Consider the following 20,126-nt stretch of genomic DNA (forward strand, 5'->3'; position numbering starts at 1 on the left):
GTGACAATTTCCCCCCAATTAAAGACATCAACAAAAAGCTTGTCCTCAGGACCACTCTAAGCAGTTCGTTTGAAAGCTTGGGCAACAAAGTATCTTACCGGCTAACCTCTTATTCACCTCGCTTCCTATTCTCTGGAGTGGCATCACATAACATCCAATGCCTGGGTGTTATCCATCATCACAACTGGCTATGCCATCAAATTTTCAAGCTGTCTCATTTACACAGGCATCAAATACACCTGCTCAACTTCAATACTTGCAGACGAAATCCTATCACTGCTCTGAAAGGGGGCTACAGAACCCTTCTCCTTGGAGGAGGGGCTTTTACTCAGGATCCTGCCCAAAAGAGACGGGGGGTCTTCGCCCCATTCTGGATCTATGTCAATTGAACAAGTTCATAAAAACAAGGAAGTTCCAGATGCTCTCCTTGCAATCCATTCTTCCCCAACTCACAGGGGATGAGTGGCTTGTGATGTTGGACCTGAAGGATTCCTGTTTTTATATAGGAATTCACCCCCAAAACAGGATGTTCCTACAGTTACAATAGGGCAGCAGTGCTATCAATACACCATACTGCCATTTGGCCTGTCCACCATAACCTATGTCTTCATGAAGTATGTCAGTGTGATCATAGCACACCTGAGGATGCGGTGCATAGCAATTTATCCCTAATTTGTATGATTGGGAAATGATTTTGAACTGCAGAGAAATAGTTTCTCATGTAAGTTATGCACTCAATCTGTTATCACAGTGAACTTAAAGAAATCCGTTCTCATCCCACAGCCCAGGATCCAGTTCATAAGGGCAGTCCTAGACACACGTGCAAAAAGGGTTTATCAACCAAATGACAGGAAAGCGACTATCATAACGCTAATCACTGCTTTCCTTTGCAGTCCATCGCAATGTGCTCAGTCTGTTTGGAGACTGCTGGGTATCATGGCTTCCTGCATGGCTACTATTCCCAATGCACGACTTCGGATGCATAAACTGTAACTATGGTTTCTATAGAAGTTCAAACCTGTTTCTGGCAATCAAAACAAATGGTTTACCCTGCCACCATTTGTTCTACAGTCCCTTTGTTGCTGGACAGATGTGCAGTTCCTAGAAAAAGGCATGCCATTCCCTGCCACTTCTGTCCATGATGCTGACTACAGACAGCTCCCTGTACAGGTGGGGAGCGCATTGCAAAGGTCTTCAAATGCAGGGCACGTGGACTCCTCGTCAGCAGACTCTACACATAAACTATTTGGAACTCCAGGCAGTGTTCCATGTCCCCACTCTTCTAAAACATCAGAATGTTCAGGTTTTGCTGGACAACACCACAGCAATGATGTACCTGAACTGCCGCAGGGGGGACTGTCTCCTGCCCCCTGTGCCACCAGATAATGGATCTGGAGCCTAGAACATTGCATCCATCAAGTTGCGTTGCACATCAAAGGAACAGACAATGACCTGGCAGATTCCCTGAGCAGATATCTCACCTTGAACCTTTAACACAAATGGGAACTGAATTGGGATGTCCTCCAAACAATCTCCCCCTATACAAGATTCTACCAAGATAAAGTTGTGCTTCAGACTGACCCTTCGTTTACCCAGAGTGGTTTTTGATTTTCATTTGAACCAAAACATTGTTCTACCTACCTTATTTCTGAACCCTTCAACCCTTGCAAAAGCTATGTGCTCCCTTGACACCTGGCATTCCTTGCTTTATTCTTTACTTTATTATCTGGAAAGGGCAAAGTATTTTACAAGGATGAATCAACTTTCCCTTTCCTACAAGGTGAACAATAAGGGCTGCAGAAGCTCTCGCATTGGCCCGTCAAACTCATTTTGCTTTATTACAAATAAGGGTTTAAGCCCCCATCTAGAATAAGAGCTCGCTCCACTAAGGCCATGGCAACATCTGCGGCCCACATGTCTGGCATCAGCATGAAGGACATATGTAAAGTGGCCACTTGATCCTCCAACTTACCATTTGTGGCGGAGACCAACTTTGGTTGGGTGGTTCTTTAACAAGTACTCTGAATTCATATTGTAGCACCCCCTCTACATCAGTGGGAGCTTGCTAGTCACCCAGGTTGTGAGGGAACATGGATCACCTCAAAGATAAACTGGTGGCTTACTTGTAATAGGTGGTCATCTGGATAGTGGTTCCAGACATTCATAACGGATGCGTTCTGCACCTGTGCAGATCAGCTTCGGTTGGAATGAATGTATGGAACCACTACCAGGTCATCTGTTACAGGTAAGCAACCTATTTTTCCTGGTGATCCATGTTCACTCACAACACCTGCCTGGCCATCCCCACTGCTAGGATTGATTGATAGATTATTTATTTATTTTATTAGATTTCTATACCGCCCTTCCAAAAATGGCTCAGGGCGGTTTACACAGAGAAATAATAAATAAATAAGATGGATCCCTGTCCCCAGAGGGCTCACAATCTAAACAGAAACACAAGATAGACACCAGCAACAGTCACTGGCGGTACTGTGCTGGAGGTAGATAGGGCCAGTTACTCTCCCCCGCTAAATAAAAGAGAATCACCACGTTAAAAGGTGCCTCTTTGCAAAGTCAGCAGGGGTAACTTGGCAAAATCTACATAACATTTGTGGATGTTATGTAGATTTACACGACTTCACCTCACCTTCAACCTTTATCATTGCTGCGGCTGAGCAGGAACCGAGGAGAAAGGTGCTCTCCCGCCGAAAATAATGGACATGCCACGTGTGCGATTTGGCTGAGCCAAAGAGTGCCTCTTGGAGCTTGATAATATTCCACTGGGTTTACTGCGCAGGTGCAGAACCCCAGGTTGTGAGTGAACATCGACCACAAGAAAGATAACCTATTACAGGTAAGCAACCTGTTTTCTGAAGCTAATTTATTAGTGGGCTCCAATTTTCCTGGCTGAAAAGATCCCATGTTCAAATTCTATTCACATTCTGCCTAGAATGACGGTAGAGAGATAGGAGCATAGGAGTCCAGCACCTATGAGAATCCCATCTTGGAGGCCAAGTAGCATCTAAACCATTTAGTGTTCTGTTTCATTACATTCATGGATCTGGTTCGTGATCCGTTGAATCCATTAGAATAGGTTCTGTGCCTGCGCAGAAGCCTCTCGGTGTCGAGTTCCACAGCTCCTTTTCGGTGCCTGCGCCCCGCCCCATGTGGTTCTTCATATGAGAATCATGATATAATGAAATGGTAAATTTTAAATTCTACCCATAAGATATCTCTTGACACAGAAATGGAATCGTGCTAAAATTGGCAATGCAGTTGAATGAAACTGATTTGGGCTAGTTGACTGTACTCTTAAGTTATTTTTTACAGGGTACTTCTCATTTAATGAGTCTCCCGCTATGTTTTGTGCATACAAGACCCTATCAATGCATGCACTGCAAATTTCTTATAGCCAATCTTTTTTTCTTCCTCCAGGTGTTAACATAGGTGAAGTTTTAGATAAACGTTACAATGTATATGGTTACACTGGCCAAGGGGTTTTCAGTAACGTGGTGAGAGCTAGAGATATGGCAAGAGCAAACCAAGAAGTGGCTGTCAAAATCATTAGAAACAATGAGCTAATGTAAGTAAGAGAGTTTTTTAAATGTCACGAATTATAATGAACTAACTATTTTAGGCGAATATTAATGCTTCTGCAAGTATTTGAAAAAACCTCACGAGCAGCAGCTCAAATACAGAGTGTTCAGGAAGACGTATGTAGCATGTTTGATAAAATACAGCTTATTAAAGATATTTATAACTAATTAGAACTAATAATCTGTGGTTGTTGGTTTCAGTATTTAAACATCTAACTGTTCTAACAAGACCATCATCCATGTGTTAGATGTTAAATCCTGTGCTTAAGTGTATAATGTGAGCTGTATTCTATAACACTTAATGTCACCATGGCTCTGTCTTTCTGCTATATAGCATTTGCAGCTAGGTTGCTGGGAATAAATTGCTTAGTCCCTTGAAGGAGTTGGAGTACTTTGAGATGTCTCACTAAATTAACTTTTAACATTATCACTGTTTGTAAAATTGATCTTCTTTACACTCTTAAATATCTGCATTTTATATATCAGTTTTTGTGTGCTGTTTTTAATATTAACTGGCTCTCTTTTCAGGCAAAAAACTGGCTTAAAAGAATTAGAATTTTTGAAAAAGCTCAATGATGCAGATCCTGATGATAAGTTTCATTGTTTGCGATTGTTCCGGCATTTTTATCACAAACAGCATCTCTGTCTGGTATTTGAACCACTGAGGTAAGACTCAACTAGTAGATTGTCGAACTTTTTAAAAGGTGCTGTTAACCTTATTGGCCTCTTGTTCTTAAGTTATTGGAACACTACTTAAATTTTTCAGAGGTGTTTTTTCTCAGCATTTGATATGCATATTTGAAGACAAGTAAAATTTTCTGTACTCTGGAATCACATAAAGAGAGGAGAAAAACCCCTCGGAGTGATTTGATCTCTGAAATTGCAGATAATTTCACTGGAGATAGTGTTAAAGAGGAAAGGTGGCAGAATCACAGCCAAACACAATATCATTATTTTTTTGCAGTAAAGGTATACGATTCATAGTGTGAGATATTATGTCTTCTCTGTTCCTACAAAAGTTGAAAAATTTAAGCTTCTTTATTTTGACACACGGGAATGAAGTAAAAGCAGTGGTGCTATTTTTTGACCCAGTGATTAATTGGGTAATATTGTCTTAAGAAATTCTGTGACCGAAAAAAACAACGTTGAGTCAGACTGTAATAGTACTTTCAGATAGATGTAAATTAAGAGTATCTAACATAGAGGTGGAATGCTTATGCATGACAACCTCCCCCCCTCTCTTTTTTTGGTCAAAATTATTAGGAAGGTAATTTTATATTCTTAAAATCAGAGTTCTATCCTGCTTTATTCAAAGTTCACATTTGATGATTAGGACTGTGAAGTTGTTGAGAAACAGCTTTACAGTTAATGCAAATAAGATTCCCAGAATTACCCATCTGTGGTCCATCTGCTAGATTTTCATACAATTCCTGTCAGTAATCATATTAGACTTTTTATTTTCAATGGCCCATTACAGGTAATTTGGGAATTGAAAAATGGGATATAGATGTTTTAATAATGTAATTATTTCAAATCTTGTTAACATGATATATCTGAATTGGCTTCTGTAAAAATTACGTGTATTTTAATATCTGATGTTCCCTGTCTTGCGTTTTTCCACCTTTCCTTTGTCTGTTTTCAATTTAGTATGAATTTACGAGAGGTTCTGAAGAAATATGGAAAGGATGTTGGTCTTCACATAAAAGCTGTACGATCCTACAGTCAGCAGCTGTTCCTGGCATTAAAACTTCTTAAAAGATGCAACATCTTGCATGCTGATATCAAGCCAGACAATATTTTGGTAAGTAATATCTAGTTACAATGTATATAAAGAGGTTTGGAAAGAAGCATGCAATACAGGTTACCCTTGTTACCTGTGGTTTTGCCCTTGTTACCCATGGTTTCAACAACCGTGCTTTCATGTATCCACGGACAGGTCTTGGAGACCTGGTTTCTTTATCCACGGTATAAAAATAGGCTAAAACTTGCCTATTCACACGTTTGAGTGGCCAGCAGTATGATGAATATTTATATTTATATACCTCTTTTTCAATAAAAGTTCCCAAAGTAGTTTACATAGATATAAATAAAGTGGCTCCCCTGTCCCCAAATGGCTCACAGTCTTTTAAAAAAAACCATGACAGGCACCATCAACAGCCATTGGAGGTATGCTGTGCTGGGGCTGGGTAGGGCCAGTTGCTCTCCACCTGCTAAATACAAGAGGACCACCATTTTTTAAAGGTGCCTCTTTACTCAGCTAGCAGGGAATGACCGTAAAATATATATATTTTCCTCACTCAGTGGGGAATGAGCAAGAGTGAGAGAGCACCCTAAAATGACTCTGTACTGTAAAATGGTGGCTGGAAAGAACAAAATTCTCAAAGCGGTTTACATAGAAAAATAAACACACAAATAAGATGGTCCCCTGTCCCCAAAGGGCTCACAATCTAAAAAGAAACATAAGGTAGACACCAGCAACAGCCACTGGAGGGATGCTGTGCTGGGGTGGATAGGGCCAGTTGTTCTCCCCCTGCTCAATAAAAGAATCACCACTTTAAAATATGTCTCTTTGCTCAGTTAGTAAGTGTCAATAATCTATATAATGAGTATTATTATTTTGAACATACAAAGAAGTATCTTGTAGTTGCTATATGCATTCTGAGTTATGAACATCCAACTTACAAACGAATTTTTGGAACACAACCCATTTCTAAGTTGGGGACTCCCTGTGTATATGTAAGTACTGTCAGAAACCTCTCTCTTTCCAGATAATGTTTTTGAGATCTATAGTTGTTAAAGGTTTCTGAGAACATAAGGGTCCTGCTGGTTCAGGCCAAGACATCTGTCTAGTTCAACATTCTCTTTTTCACAGTGCCAGCCAGAGGCTTCTGGGATGCCCACTAGCAGGGCATGTATGCAACAGTCTTTGCCTGTTGTTTGCTCTACAGCATCTGATATGCAGAAGTACAGGAGGCTCACATTATTCACGGGGGTTCTGTTCCTGCCTACAGTTGTGAATATGGAAACTGTGTATAACAAAACCTTGATGGGTATCTGGAGATTAGGTTCCTGCACACACACAAAATGCCAAAAACCGTGGGAGGGAAGCATGAATAGGAGGACAGCACAGTACCTTACTTTCCAGTTCTCCAGCAATGCCCCTGAAACCAGCCAATTTTCACGGGCTTTTTGTTGTAAACATGAGCCATAAAATGGCTCTGCACTGCCTGCAGACTGACCAGAAGTGACACCAGAAGTCACTTCCAGTGGCCCAGCAACCACGGATAGGCAGAAATCACCTATTTTTAGTACTACAGATAATAAAATTGGGTCTCTCTAAAACCCATCAGCAGATATGTAAAACTGTGGATAATGAGGACCCTGAATACCTCCTGTTCTTTTCAAACACATCAAGGCAAATATATGGCTAATGCATTCAAATACGCTGAGGGAAACTCAGTACTGTTCTTAAGAGTTGTCTGTTAGCATACATATTGTCATGCGACCACTTGCTCTGTTTGTACCATTTTGTTTACTGTGTTTTAGGTGAATGAATCTAAAACAATATTAAAGCTTTGCGACTTTGGATCAGCTTCACATGTTGCTGATAATGACATCACACCATATCTTGTCAGTCGATTTTATCGTGCTCCTGAAATTAGTAAGTTATTTTGAAGCAGTCTTGCTTGCTTTCAGATTCTACAGTTTAAAAGATCGCTTTAACTGAAAAGGCTGGAATTTTATACCTGATCACGTTTTGGTGTGTCATCAACTAGTGAGATGCTCACCAAATGATGGCAGTATGTATGGAAATATGAATATAAAGATAGGTTACAACTGAGTAGGAGGGCAAATATCACTCACAATTTCCCGTGGTCCTTGATTTCTCCAGTTGTCCTTTTTCAGGTTTCCTGCTCCCTCCATCACCTGTGTCTTTGCCACTCTCACCTTTTCCTTTTTCTAGGTTCCCAAGCTGGTTCAGCCCCACCTTCCTCTCCTTTAACCCTTGCTTCCTCCACATCTTCTTATCTAACCACCTGATTCATCTTTCTCTCCCCCACCCCACCTGCTGCTTCCCTAGCTGAAGCCCTTGCTGCTTCCTTCAGCTCTCTCCTGCTAATCCCTGTGTCCACCAAATGATGGGGTTGTGTATGGAATCTCTATGTGTTATCATAATGTGGCCAGGACTGCAAAGTTACTTTGATTCTATCCTCTCCTAACTGAATGAAAATGTAGATGCTGGAGCACTATCTAGTGCAGGGCTACTCAACTTCGACCCTTGCACTCTTTTTGGACTGCAGCTCCCAGCATCCCCAACCATAGTGATGACGGTAGTTGTAGGCCAACCTTTGCAGGAGGGCTGAAGTTGAGTAGCCCTGATCTTGTGTATAGTGTAGTATATAGATACACCTGTACCATAACATCTTTATCCTATCTACTCCACTTCCCAACCACCATCAAAGGTATGTAGCAAAATGAGGTGGTAGAATCCTGAGGTGGACTGTAGGTGGGGAATAATATAGTTTAATGTTTTATTATGTAAAAATTTCCTACAAATTGAAGAAAAAACACCAGCACCCTAGTACAGTTCTAGCTTAGCCTGCTATACTAGTTTTTGGAGAGAGTTCTGAACATAGGGAGTATTCAAGTCTGAAATAGTGCAGTGTAGTCCATTCTAGGGATGTGCAAAATGTTTTGGAACATTCCAACTTGAAATGGGTAGTTTCAAGTGTTCCGAGCTCAAAACAAAATGCCCTTCAAATGAAGGGCCTGTTTCAAGCTTTGAATGGAACAACCCTGTTCCGAGCTGGAATAGCTTGAGTGTTCTGTGGTCCATTTTGGAGGGCTCTTTTTCCATGGGGAGCTGGTCTACCGATTGGGGTCGGTGGGTAGACCAAGCCTCTGCACCAGAATTGGCGCAGCAGCCCACCTCAAAGGACTGGTTTACCCTCACACAGCGGGGTAGACCAATCATCCAAGGTGGGCTGACTTGCTAAGTTGGTCTACCCACCTGATGGGGCAAGTAGACCAACTGTCTGAGGTGGGCCGATACACTCAGTCCTGAGTGGAGGCCCAGTCCACCCACCAACTGCAATTGGTAGACCAGTTCTCCCCGGAAAAACAGCCCTCCAAAATAGCGCTCAGAATGCATGAAATGTTCTGAGCTTGTTCTTTTGGTACAACCAGCTTGACCAATCGTTCCAATGAAATGTTCCGGGGATTCGCATTTCGTTTTGAGTTCGAAACAAAACACAAAATCTGTTTCATGCACATCCCTAGTCTGTTCTTTGAATTTAGGTTTCTGCCGCCCCATTTGCCTGCATGTATAGATCAGGCCTGACATAGCTGATTGACAAAGACTGTTGTAGGTCATTAGCAAATTTAACTGATAGATTGTGAAGGTCAAAACTAAGAAAATGTGCAGATAAACAATGGTTAAGTAGCAGGTATGTTTCTTTCCTGTGTTAGACAGCACATGTGAAGTGTCCTAGATACCATCATTCATTTCTTTTTGTGGCTGACTGATCCTAGAACAGTGAGTAACCTAGTTTCAATACCTGGTATGTTATACAATTAATGATTTTAACTGTGAAACTGTTCTCCTTCAGTTATAGGCAAAATCTATGACTACGGTATAGATATGTGGTCTGTAGGCTGTACATTATATGAACTTTACACAGGAAAAATCTTGTTTCCTGGGAAAACCAATAACCATATGTTGAAACTTGCTATGGACCTCAAAGGAAAGATGCCAAACAAGGTAAAGAATTGAAGTGCTTATAAAAATAAGTTTTAGAAATTTCCCTCACCTTGCAAGAACCATCATGTCATTTGGACATAAGTGTCTGTTTCATTTAAGTGGATTTTTGTAGTAACTGTTCTTTATCTTCCTTTTAAAATAAACAAGACAGCTCATTTTTTATTGTAGATTCTTTTCTCAACAGTGATCTGAAGAGGTAGAACGTAATGATCCTGGGTTTTCTGGAAGTAACGTGAGGCCTTTTGGTGAAGCAGTTTTTCTGGTGCTGTGTAGAGGGCTGTTTTAGCATAGTGCCTTTTATCAGTGTTAGATATTACATGCCCTGGGCTTTCAAAATTTGAACACGATGCAGGTCTAAATAAACAAAAAAATTGCACTTCACTTTTTCAGTTTACTTATAGCATGGGTGTTGTATTGAAATAAATGAATTTACTCTTGGGATTCTGCTTTCAGCACTGATACTTGCATATTAAGGTTTTAAGATCTTAAATTTGCTGTTGTCTTTATGTTCAGATGATCCGAAAAGGGGTGTTCAAAGATCAACACTTCGATCAAAATCTCAACTTCATGTACATAGAGGTAGATAAAGTAACCGAAAGGGTAAGTCTGAACTACAATAAGTGCCGTATGATGTTTCATTTGGAAATGTCCCCTATCTTTTTTTCTTTATAATCTTAACATTACTGATTATATCATGGCATTGCTGCCTTTTTTGGTTTCCTTGCATTGTTTAATATGAAGTGCTGGTTTTGGAAACCTAGGCTTCTTAAAATGATGGACGCACACACTAAGCTGAGAAAGATCAGTGGCTCAGTGAAAGATCAGTGGACACTGCAGCCCAGATGACATCTACATGATGGTTTAGGTTATCAGTACTGAGCCTGCAGAAGCCTCTGGCTCACGCAGTTCCTCCTCTGTGCATGAGAGGAGACTGAAAGCTTCTACCTTTGAACTAACCACAGTTCCCTGTTACATCCAAGCTCGGAACTTGTTCAAACTATGCTCAATTAAAGCAAACCATAGCTGAACTTAGTGGAGGCTCTCCGTTTCCTTCTCTTTTGTGTGAAGGAGGAAAGTGTGGGATGAGGGGTGCAAGTCTGAACTAGGCTCATTCCCATAACAAACCATGGCTTCTCATGCCATCTGAATTGGGACAGCATGGTGTGTTTGTGTTTTTGAGAATGTAATGCATACTTACCAACATAGAGAATCTCCCATAAATATTAAATATGTGAAGCTTGTATGCAATAGGAATTTGATTTAGTGTAGTGTATATATTATTATTCTAGCTTTATTATGAAAGTTAAGTGTATTCACCTTTATCTAGTTTGGAGAATGCACACACTGCTGATCAGCCTTATTGTGCATGCAAGAAAGTAGCTGTTTGGAGGGAAGTATTCACTGGTCAACATTGGCAGGCTTGCAGTTAGCCTACGTTAAAAGAATCCCCCCCCCCACACACACACCGGTGAGTCTTCATTCCATTTTCTAGCGTTAAATAGCCACTGGCTCTTTAAGGTAAAATGGAAAACATGGAGTCAACCCTCAGTGTGCTCTGTGGAAGCACACAGCATTATCTTAAATATTTGCTAATTATGGAGGGTATGTGCAGGGTTTTCTCTTTTGCAGCCTTTGACCTTCAGCTAAGAGGAAGGCAGTTGGCATAGTGAAGTATGGAGGCTGAGGAACAGGGAAGGGGAACTTAAGTGGATAACCACCTCTTGCTTACAAGGCTGCTCAGGGATAACCAAGGGATCCAATTCCCACTCCTCATGCCTGCATTTATGCACAACAGCAAGCTGGTGCTGTGAAAAGCTTCAAGGTGATTGTTGTAGTACTTCCAGTACTTCAGGGTGTTGGAAGTACTGCAAAAGTCTGTGTTTAGACAGGGGAAGTGGGACTGGCTGAACGTCTACTGTTCTAAAAGGTGTCTGTGCCATCCTGATTAGCACCGTGAGAACACTCATACGGTAGCATATTCCAGCCTTGAGCAGCCCTCATAGTTCTCTGGAGTGGGTCCATTAAAAAAAAAAAAGGAACTTTTATTTGGCTCTTGAATGTGATGTGTCCCTTGGAAATAATGGAGAGGCCACGGTTAAATGGAATGTTCATTTAGTATCCTTAGATGTCCATTTAATATTTTTAGTGACTTTATTGTTGCCTTTGAAAGTAAGTCCTGGATGCCCTTATCTTGTAGGAAAAAGTAACTGTCATGAGCACCATTAACCCAACAAAGGACCTGCTAGCAGATTTAATCGGGTGCCAACGTCTCCCTGAAGACCAGCGCAAAAAGGTTCACCAGCTGAAGGACTTGTTGGACCAGATCCTCATGTTAGACCCAGCTAAACGGATTAGTATCAACCAGGCTCTGCAGCATGCCTTCATCCAGGAGAAAATTTAAATCCAATGAAGAAATTCAAAGGGTTTGAATGGTTAATATACAAAGACTGATGACATTTCACAGCAATTTATAAATGTACATAAAACATATAAATAATTTCCCTGCAAAGTTGAGGAAGAATGATATATTTGAATTAACACCAAGGCTGATATTTCTTTTAGAAATGTTAGAGTTAATCTGTTTGTCTCTTACGTGAAGGTTTTTTTCACTGTAGAATTGTTTTAATTGCCAAGACTGCACAGAAGTACAATGCTAATGTATATGGTTGCAGTTCCTATATATATATATATATAAATACACACACACACATTATATAAAACAAAGCATAAAAGCTCAGTGAGACTGGGTGGTTGATTTTGGTTTTTAGCAGATTTGGCTTCATTTTTGTCTCTGAAAAATGGCCAGCATAAATGCTGTTTATATTACATTTTCCTAGGTGTGTGCGTGCAGGCCACAGCAGCATGCCCTTGGTGTAGTCAGTGCCGAAGGGGGTCTGTTCCTTCTTGAGCCTGCCCGCAGGGATGGTCTCCTCTTTTAAAGCAGGTTGTGTACAACTTTCAGTACACTGAAGGTAAGCTAAACCATCAACATCACTGGTGTTTAAGATGTTAATTGTACTGGAACAACTGACAAATGAGGGTCAATAGCTTTGTAGCAGAATTCCCTGCATGTTTTATAAATGATCTTGTTTTTGTTTTATGGCATTACAACTGTGGCATAATTCCAACTTCTGTTTGATCATCACATTCAACAAAAAAATTGGGGGTGTGTGCACTTGATGGAGAGAGCACCTTCAGTGTACTGTTTATTACTTTCATTTTTTAAAAAATCAACTTGCTATATAGACTTTATACATTTTGTTAAATACAGTTCATTATGGCATAGAACCAGTACTTAGACAAGAGTTTTCATTTACTAACAGCAAATGTTGGGCTCCAGTTCCAAAAGTCCTCATGGCCAGATAGAGAACATCGTAATGAAATTTTTAGCTATTTGTATGTCATTTGAAAGTGTACTGCTTTATGCTAAAGGTGTTTTTCATTTGTTCATTGTTTTCATTATTTGTGATCATGTTGTCTTTCAATACAGGCATAAACCTTCCACTCTTGAACAAAGCAGCTGCTTTTTAAAAGCGGTAATTGCTTCTTTATTGCTTTTATTTCTTTTGTAAATGAAGCTTTCTTTAAGAAATGTGACTTTAAAGTGTTGTCTCTTGGATAAAACAGTTGACATTCACTTATTGTAAAGTGAAGATTGTTCTGCTGCATGTAAAGTGGACCATGCAGATTTCTGTATGTTTTCAGTATGCATCATTAGATAATAAAGTCTTTTGTGAACAAGGCATTGGTAGCCATTTTTAAAAGATTTTTGTTTCCAGTGTTGCTGACACAGGTAATCCATAAAGAAGAAATCTTTCATTTTTAATAGTCCATTAATTAAAGCAAGTACTAAAAAATGTGATCTTTTGAAAGAAATTAAACTCTTAAATATCAAGTCTGCAGTATAAATACTGTTCCCACCCCCACCTCGCCCCATCCTACAAATACTGTCTGCTTTCATTGTAATGAAATTTATTCCTGTAGGTTATGGGATTGGATGCAGGTTTTAACTAATGTTTGTGCTGTTTTTCTTACTTTCCTTTTGATGGTGCTGAGAGAGACAAAGGAAGGCAAGTCACAGGCCACTCAACGCCTACTCCATGGGGTCTGGTTTGCTGAGACACCAACTTCACCTTCCTAAAAAGGTTATTTCTGACAGCATGTGTAGATAAACCTTTAGCAACAGCTTAAACAATAGTTTGTTGTTCATCATGAGGGTACCCCAGTCTGTCAATTAATATTTGCCAATCCAATTCTCGTCTTAAAAGTGATCCACATAGCACCTTATTTTTATATGTTGTGTATGCTCTCCAGGTGTATGAAAACACTGCTTAAAAAAAATCATCTAGGCACGTAATTGCATCCAAGGTGCACATTTAGTGCAGTCAGTCGTGCTGCTTGCTGGTGGGGGTGCTCCCCATGAGGTGCTCCCCGTGAGAGTAAAATAGTGAACTACAAAGGAGGCAGGTGATGTTGCCTGCCTGTTCTTGAACCTCTGTCCTCTCTCCCCTGTTTAATGTTACTTTAAAAGTAGTAAATGTATTTCTCTGTCAACTTATTTAAAATGTTTCTTGTTCGTGCAGGAGACAGAATGCAGCTTTCACTCTCACTGAAACGAAGAAATAGATTACTTGATAGTTGTTATCACACACAGTAATGTGGCGCACTGCTTTGGCGACACCTCCAGCCTATCTTGCACATCTGGTAGCAGTCTGGCACAGATGTCATAAATGTCTCCACCATTGTTTCATGTCCCTGCTTACAAATAAAAAGAGTTGGTCATGTCAACTCCAGTAGCTGCAACGCACCTTATGGCTACAGAGTTTTTAAAACTACTCTCAAGAAAAACAAAGTTGCTTGTTTTACTTCTTTGTGTTGTAGGTGCTGCTCAAATGAAGATGATGCCAACCAGAAGACATGAACACAGGTTTCTGTTCTATAAAAGATATGAAAAACATTCTTCATTTAGTTATGTCTAGTTTTTTCTGTTCACAGCACTCAGATAACAAGCTTCATTTACCCTTTTGCCATGCTGGCAGTTCTTAGCATAGTACTGTTGTGATGTTTCGATGTAAAATGTGTCTTTCATTTCTGGGTGATGTGATTTTGTTGTGATAAACTTATGGCAGACATGATTGAATATGTTTTTAAACATAATAAAATCTTTCATCTCCTAGGCAAGATAATAACAGATCTGATGCTAAAATGCACTGACAGGATCACTAATGTACTTTTTGTAAGCAGAGAGTATAGAGCAAAAGTGATTTATCTCAGGGTATCCATTGTATATGTTCTGGATGCAAAATAAATCTTCTTAGTATTTATTATTCTCAGTGTGTCGAGATGTTAAGTGGGCCCAGATTATTCAGATCCTTTGTGTCATTCTGGCAACACAGACTGGCTATATGGTTGTATGTTTCAAGAGCCAGCAGAAATGCTGGAGAGGTATGGCTCCGCCTAAACTAGTTCTCTGCCATCCAGTCCAGATCCAGGATGTAGAAGGCTTTCCCCTATAATCCACATTAGACCTTAAACATGAGTGGCTCTCGACTGGAAACAAAGACCAATCTTCACATTGTCTGTTGTGCTAAGTTTTAATAGAATGTCTCAAAAAGTGAGAGATACTTTGGCAGTCAGTCAAGTGAGAATTAAATTTCCTGCTCTTGATGGTGAATCAGATTAGGAGATTATAGGATTTTAAGAATTTCTGATTTTTATCTCCATTGTTTTGTGCTGCAGTGTAGGCTAAGATGACACAAACACATTTTAGAATTATTTTTATCAATTACCCATTTTTGCTAATGATGTTTCCCTTCCTACTTAGGGTAAGTGGCAGAAAACCTCTGGGGAAATATTTGCGCAAGTTGACTTGTACTCAAGAGGCAGACCAGTCTACGAGAATACAGAAGGCTGGTATCTCTGAACCGGTGCGAGATTGACAAGCTATAATGTAGATTTGTACATCAAAATGTGAAGGGATAGTTTGCTTCAAGATAAAGTTATTTGTTTTACTACTTGCTTTTAACACCGACTCTGTTTTATGAAGCTCATTCTTCATTTTTGTTCTGGATTCTGTTGAATTATTACACAAATGCGCAATAACAATTTACTCTTCCTTAAGATGTGTTTCCAAGCAGCATAGTGCTCATTTACCTCAAGCAGCTACTGACTTAGTAGGCAACTGATTTACCATTCCTCTGCTTACCCCTGTGAGAAAGCACTCCTGCCCCTCGTATGTGGAAACAAGCAACAATAATTAATCTATCTAGACCGAAAGCTGAGTTGATGAGAAATCTTTGCAAGTTCTGCCTTTTGATTAAGAACATGTCTTGCTGTCTGGTAATCTTCACATTTTAGATGCATTCCAGGACACTTGTAGGCTTGGAGCTCATCTTAAGTCACACTACAAATAAGTTTAGGTTTCTTCTCAATAATAATGCATATTATATCACAAAGCACTGATTGCTACTATCAGCGATTACCTGGAAGTTATTTTTCCACTTGTGCTTTCCTTCTTTAAATTAATTGACAAGACCTTGCCATCATCATCTTTTTTTAATAAAAGCATTGACCCATTCATTGGAGTCAATAATCAAATAAAACTTATTTAAAAATATATATCCATATATCAGTTGCATGAGCATACAACACTGTTAATCTAGGCGACTGAGAGAAGAAATCCCTGTCTTAAGGCAAACCTATCTATTGTAAATGTGCAAAAAATGTAATTCTGTATAGAAATTGCTTTAACGGAATGTGGTTCAAAATTCAGTGCATGCGTGTGTTCTGCACCTGCAAACTGAGAATAACATACTGTGCATCTGATGAAGTGGGCTCTAATCCATGAAAGTTTATGCCTCAATAAAATATGTTGGTCTGCCACAAGACTCCTTGTTTTCTTTATTCAAGTAACCAGCAATCTTCTGGTTTTCAACTACTGTAATTAGTGGAAAATACACTGTGGGTAGTTAGACTGAAATATTGACATATTCTAGTCTGTTTTAGCAACTGGCTAGAATGCCTGTAAACGGGGGTGGTGGAGGAATAAACCAACTTATTTGTCTGGAATGTTTAGAATCACAGTTAATTACTGCTTGTTTGCTGCTTGCCTGTGTTTTCGCTTCCTAAAAGATACCCATTCGTTAAGGAGATACCTTTATACACATGCTTTGGGATTACACAACTCTTTAGAGACAGCAAACTGGTAACAAGTGAATTCTGTGGGTGTGCAGACCTTGGGGACATATTCCTGGCAGAGAAAAAGGCATTTGCGGGGAGGGGAGAGAAGCAAAAATCACTTCTCCATCCCTCTCCGCCCACACTGGGCTGATAGCCAAGCCTTGCACACAGATAGTTTACTGACTTGTGAGGACAGAGCTCTTGCTCTGCTTGCATAAGTCTGTGCTACATGCCAGCCCATATATTTGTTTATAATTGGGTGGTAAAATCTTTTCTTGACTGTACCACTTTAGGTGAGAGTGGGATGTTTGAATGTTGCCTCATTAAATCAGTCTCTGAATGTTGACTAACAGATGTCAAGAAGACTAGCTGAGCTCTTGCCAGATATTCTGGATTTTTAATGTTGAGGGAAGAGTAGGGAAACACTCCATATGGAAACTGAAATTATACTTTTCAGTGAGAGCTTTGCCACATGTTCCTGCTGTTTTGTATCAATTGCCCCTAAAGAATAACTTAATCAAGCATTTCCTCTGTGCAAATATGTGAAAAGCACAAGCTGGCAGTCAAGAGGAGGTACCTTCCCTGGATCTTGACATTTTGATTTGGCCTATGCAATTGTCAAAACAATAGAACATGCTAGTTAGACTTCATCTACACATCATGTGCAGCAAAATAAGGTGGGAGAGTTCTGAGACAAAGGACAGTATCCTTTTAGTCGAGGAGGATCACATTTTGGAGTGTTCTGCTGAATAATACAATCCCTATAGAAAACTAGCATGGTAAGAAGCAGATTGAAATAGAACCTTTCTCCCTGATGTGCTAGCTTTTTTACATTGGCATTTAAAGGTACCCTCCCTCATCTATATTGTAAATGAGCAAGTCATTTAAAACTTGGTTTCTCAGTGTGTTCAGACAAGTCTTGTATATGATTTGCAATAAGAATGAAAAGATGCTTCACTGAAGCCTCGTTTGTACAAATAGGCAAAGAGAGAAACCAATGTCTTGACTGTACCGGCTCAGACTGGATGGGGATTTACATAACAATGTTCGGGGGTGAGGAGGTGGGGGGGTGGGAGGTTTGTCTAGTTGTCTTCCTGATGGGGTTGTGCAAGGATTGATTATTATGTAGAGTAGCATTCGATCCTCTGCATCAACTACAGTCTGAAGGCTAACATGTACTGTTTCATCTGCTGCATATGAGAAATAGACTTATGGCCTTTTATTATATTTATGTTTCCACCTTATCCCTTGATTCAGGGTGGCTTACAACAGATTTCGGCACTATACATTTTTGTCTCATAGTGTAAAACATTGGCGAAAAATGTTCTTGTAGTAGATTATTTAATCTTCCTAGAGCAAGGGCACTGGTAGTACATACTCAACAGAAACTACCCTGTAAATGTAAACATGTTATCAGTGCAGTATTAAAAAAAATTTTTTTAAGCCTACACCAAAACTTTAGTTCACTTCCTGATAAAAGAAAAAGTAACTATCTAGCCACTTTAATCATGTCACATACAAACCTTTGAAGCCATCAGAAGCTGTACACTGCCTGAATATTGAACTATATTTCTTGAAAATGCATTTGTTTCCCTTAGTTGTTCAGATCCAGAATGGTGGCACCTTTTCTCTTTATGGACAGATACTAACTTAGAAATGAGGGGCTGCTGCTATCTACAAGCAGATCATGAGCCAAGGGTCTCCCTACCCTTCATATTAAACAACTAAGGTTGTAATAAAGCACCTCATGCACAGTGGTAGGCTGATTATAAGCTACTGTATTCAAGGATTTTCATAGCTAAATCGTTAACAGTTACAATTGCCAGTTACTGGTGTAGTGGTAGTGATGGGTTGCCTGGTGTTTACGATATCTGCCCCAAAATTCTGACTGCCTACCGGGCTGTTCAGGCTCCAGAAGCACCATGTGCACGACCTGGATGTTGCACATGGTGGTTTCTCACAATGCAGCATTTTATTTCATATTTGGATCTTTAAGTTATTCTATTCATATTGTAAAGGTAAAGTAAAGTGCTATCGACTCCTAGTGACCACAGAGCCCTGTGCTTGTCTTTGGTAGAATACAGGAGGGGTTTACCATTGCCATCTCCCACACATCTTCCTATATCACTGCTGCCCAATATAGGTACCAGCAGGGATTCAAACCGGCAAACTCTGGCTTGCTAGTCAAGCCATTTCTCACTGCACCATCAGGTGGCTTCATTCACATTGTAAGGGAGCAGGTTTTTTTGCTGCGGCCCATCCCACATGCCATCCTGCTGTGGAAAGTCCTCCAGTCCTTGGGGGCTGCAGAGGGAAAGGAAAGGTAGGAAAGCCCTGTTCTGCCAAGTGAATTAATTTCTATCAATGGAATTAAATGGGAGAGCCAGCAGGGTGTAGTGGTTAGAGTGCTGGACTAGGACCGGGGAGACCCGAGTTCAAATCCCCATGAGACTAGCTGGGTGACTCTGGGCCAGTCACTTCTCTCTCAGCCTAACCTACTTCACAGGGTTGTTGTGAAAGAGAAACTCAAGTATGCAGTGCACCGCTCTGGGCTCTTTGGAGGAAGAGCGGGATATAAATGTAAAAAATAATAATAATTAATAATAAACTTATAATCCAGGCTCATATGTAGATAATATCCAGAGGCATATTCTGGCTGTTTGCCCTTGTAAAACCAAGGCCTGGAAACTTTCCCAGCACAAACTTCACAATGCAAAAAGCCACATAACTAAATCTGAACTTTGGCCAGTATTTCTGCTAACCTACATTGCATGACAGTCTTTGTTTGAAACTCTGGAGAGTTACAAAAGCCATTCATTATGCATCTTATATTGCACAGTACTTAAGATTATCTAGAATAACTTATTGTTTATCTAATGCTGTTATGAAAGCCCATCTACAAGTTTCCTATCCATTTTTGGTAACTTAAAAAGTATAATTACCAGCATACAAGAATTACCATACTGTACCAGAGCCACCTAATGGTGCAGCAGGAAAATGGTTTGACTACAAAGCCAGAGGTTGCCAGTTCAAATCCCCGCTGGTATGTGACTCTATGGGAAACACCTACCTTTTTGGAAGGGCGGTATAGAAAACGGAAAGCGAGTATTGGGCAGCAGCAATATAGGAAGATGCAGAAAGGCATCATCTCATACCGCGTGGGAGGAGGCAATGGTAAACCCCTCCTTTATTCTACTGAAGGCAACCACAGGGCTCCGTGGTCACCAGGAGTTGACACCGACTCAACGGCACACTTTTACCAAAACAAAGCTCTGTTCATCTAGTCCAGTACTTGCCATCTCTCCAGAAGCAGTCAGCCAGATGGTCCTGAGAAGATTTCAAGTTAGGGTGTTATGGCAATAGCCATGCCATGTTTCCCCCAGCATCTGATAATCAGAGGTACATGTACTCCAAATCTGGAGATTCTTTTTTTAGCTCTTCAGAAAGAATATCTGTATTATCTCACTAACTTCTTTCACTCTCACCACCACAAAGCTAGAGTAACTCTCCTGGAGCCAGTTATCAGATTCTACCAAAAATCTATTTAATTTTTCATTACTATTTTCAGTTTAGAATAACACCAAATTAGA

The 20,126-nt window shown here is 40.1% G+C and overlaps 1 protein-coding gene across 4 annotated transcripts in view; it reads left to right on the top strand.

The window, feature by feature from the left end:
• Positions 1-13,100, top strand: part of PRPF4B (pre-mRNA processing factor 4B) — a 42,284-nt gene extending 29,184 nt beyond the window's left edge. The window contains exons 9-16 of one of the 4 annotated variants that reach the window (XR_008306138.1): positions 3,436-3,583; positions 4,125-4,262; positions 5,244-5,397; positions 7,143-7,257; positions 9,206-9,357; positions 9,871-9,957; positions 11,555-12,329; positions 12,848-13,100. Coding sequence is in view for 2 of the 4 variants with exons in the window: in XM_053245454.1 (XP_053101429.1) it covers positions 3,436-3,583; positions 4,125-4,262; positions 5,244-5,397; positions 7,143-7,257; positions 9,206-9,357; positions 9,871-9,957; positions 11,555-11,758 (998 nt within the window). In the remaining 2 variants the exon portion in view is untranslated. Of the gene's footprint in view, positions 1-3,435; positions 3,584-4,124; positions 4,263-5,243; positions 5,398-7,142; positions 7,258-9,205; positions 9,358-9,870; positions 9,958-11,554 lie in introns of all 4 variants that reach the window. The other 3 variants (XR_008306139.1, XM_053245454.1, XM_053245453.1) reach the window with 3 other exon arrangements.
• Positions 13,101-20,126: the final 7,026 nt, after the last annotated feature.

This window comes from Hemicordylus capensis, chromosome 4 (assembly GCF_027244095.1).
Source record: "Hemicordylus capensis ecotype Gifberg chromosome 4, rHemCap1.1.pri, whole genome shotgun sequence".
Lineage (NCBI taxonomy): Eukaryota > Metazoa > Chordata > Lepidosauria > Squamata > Cordylidae > Hemicordylus > Hemicordylus capensis.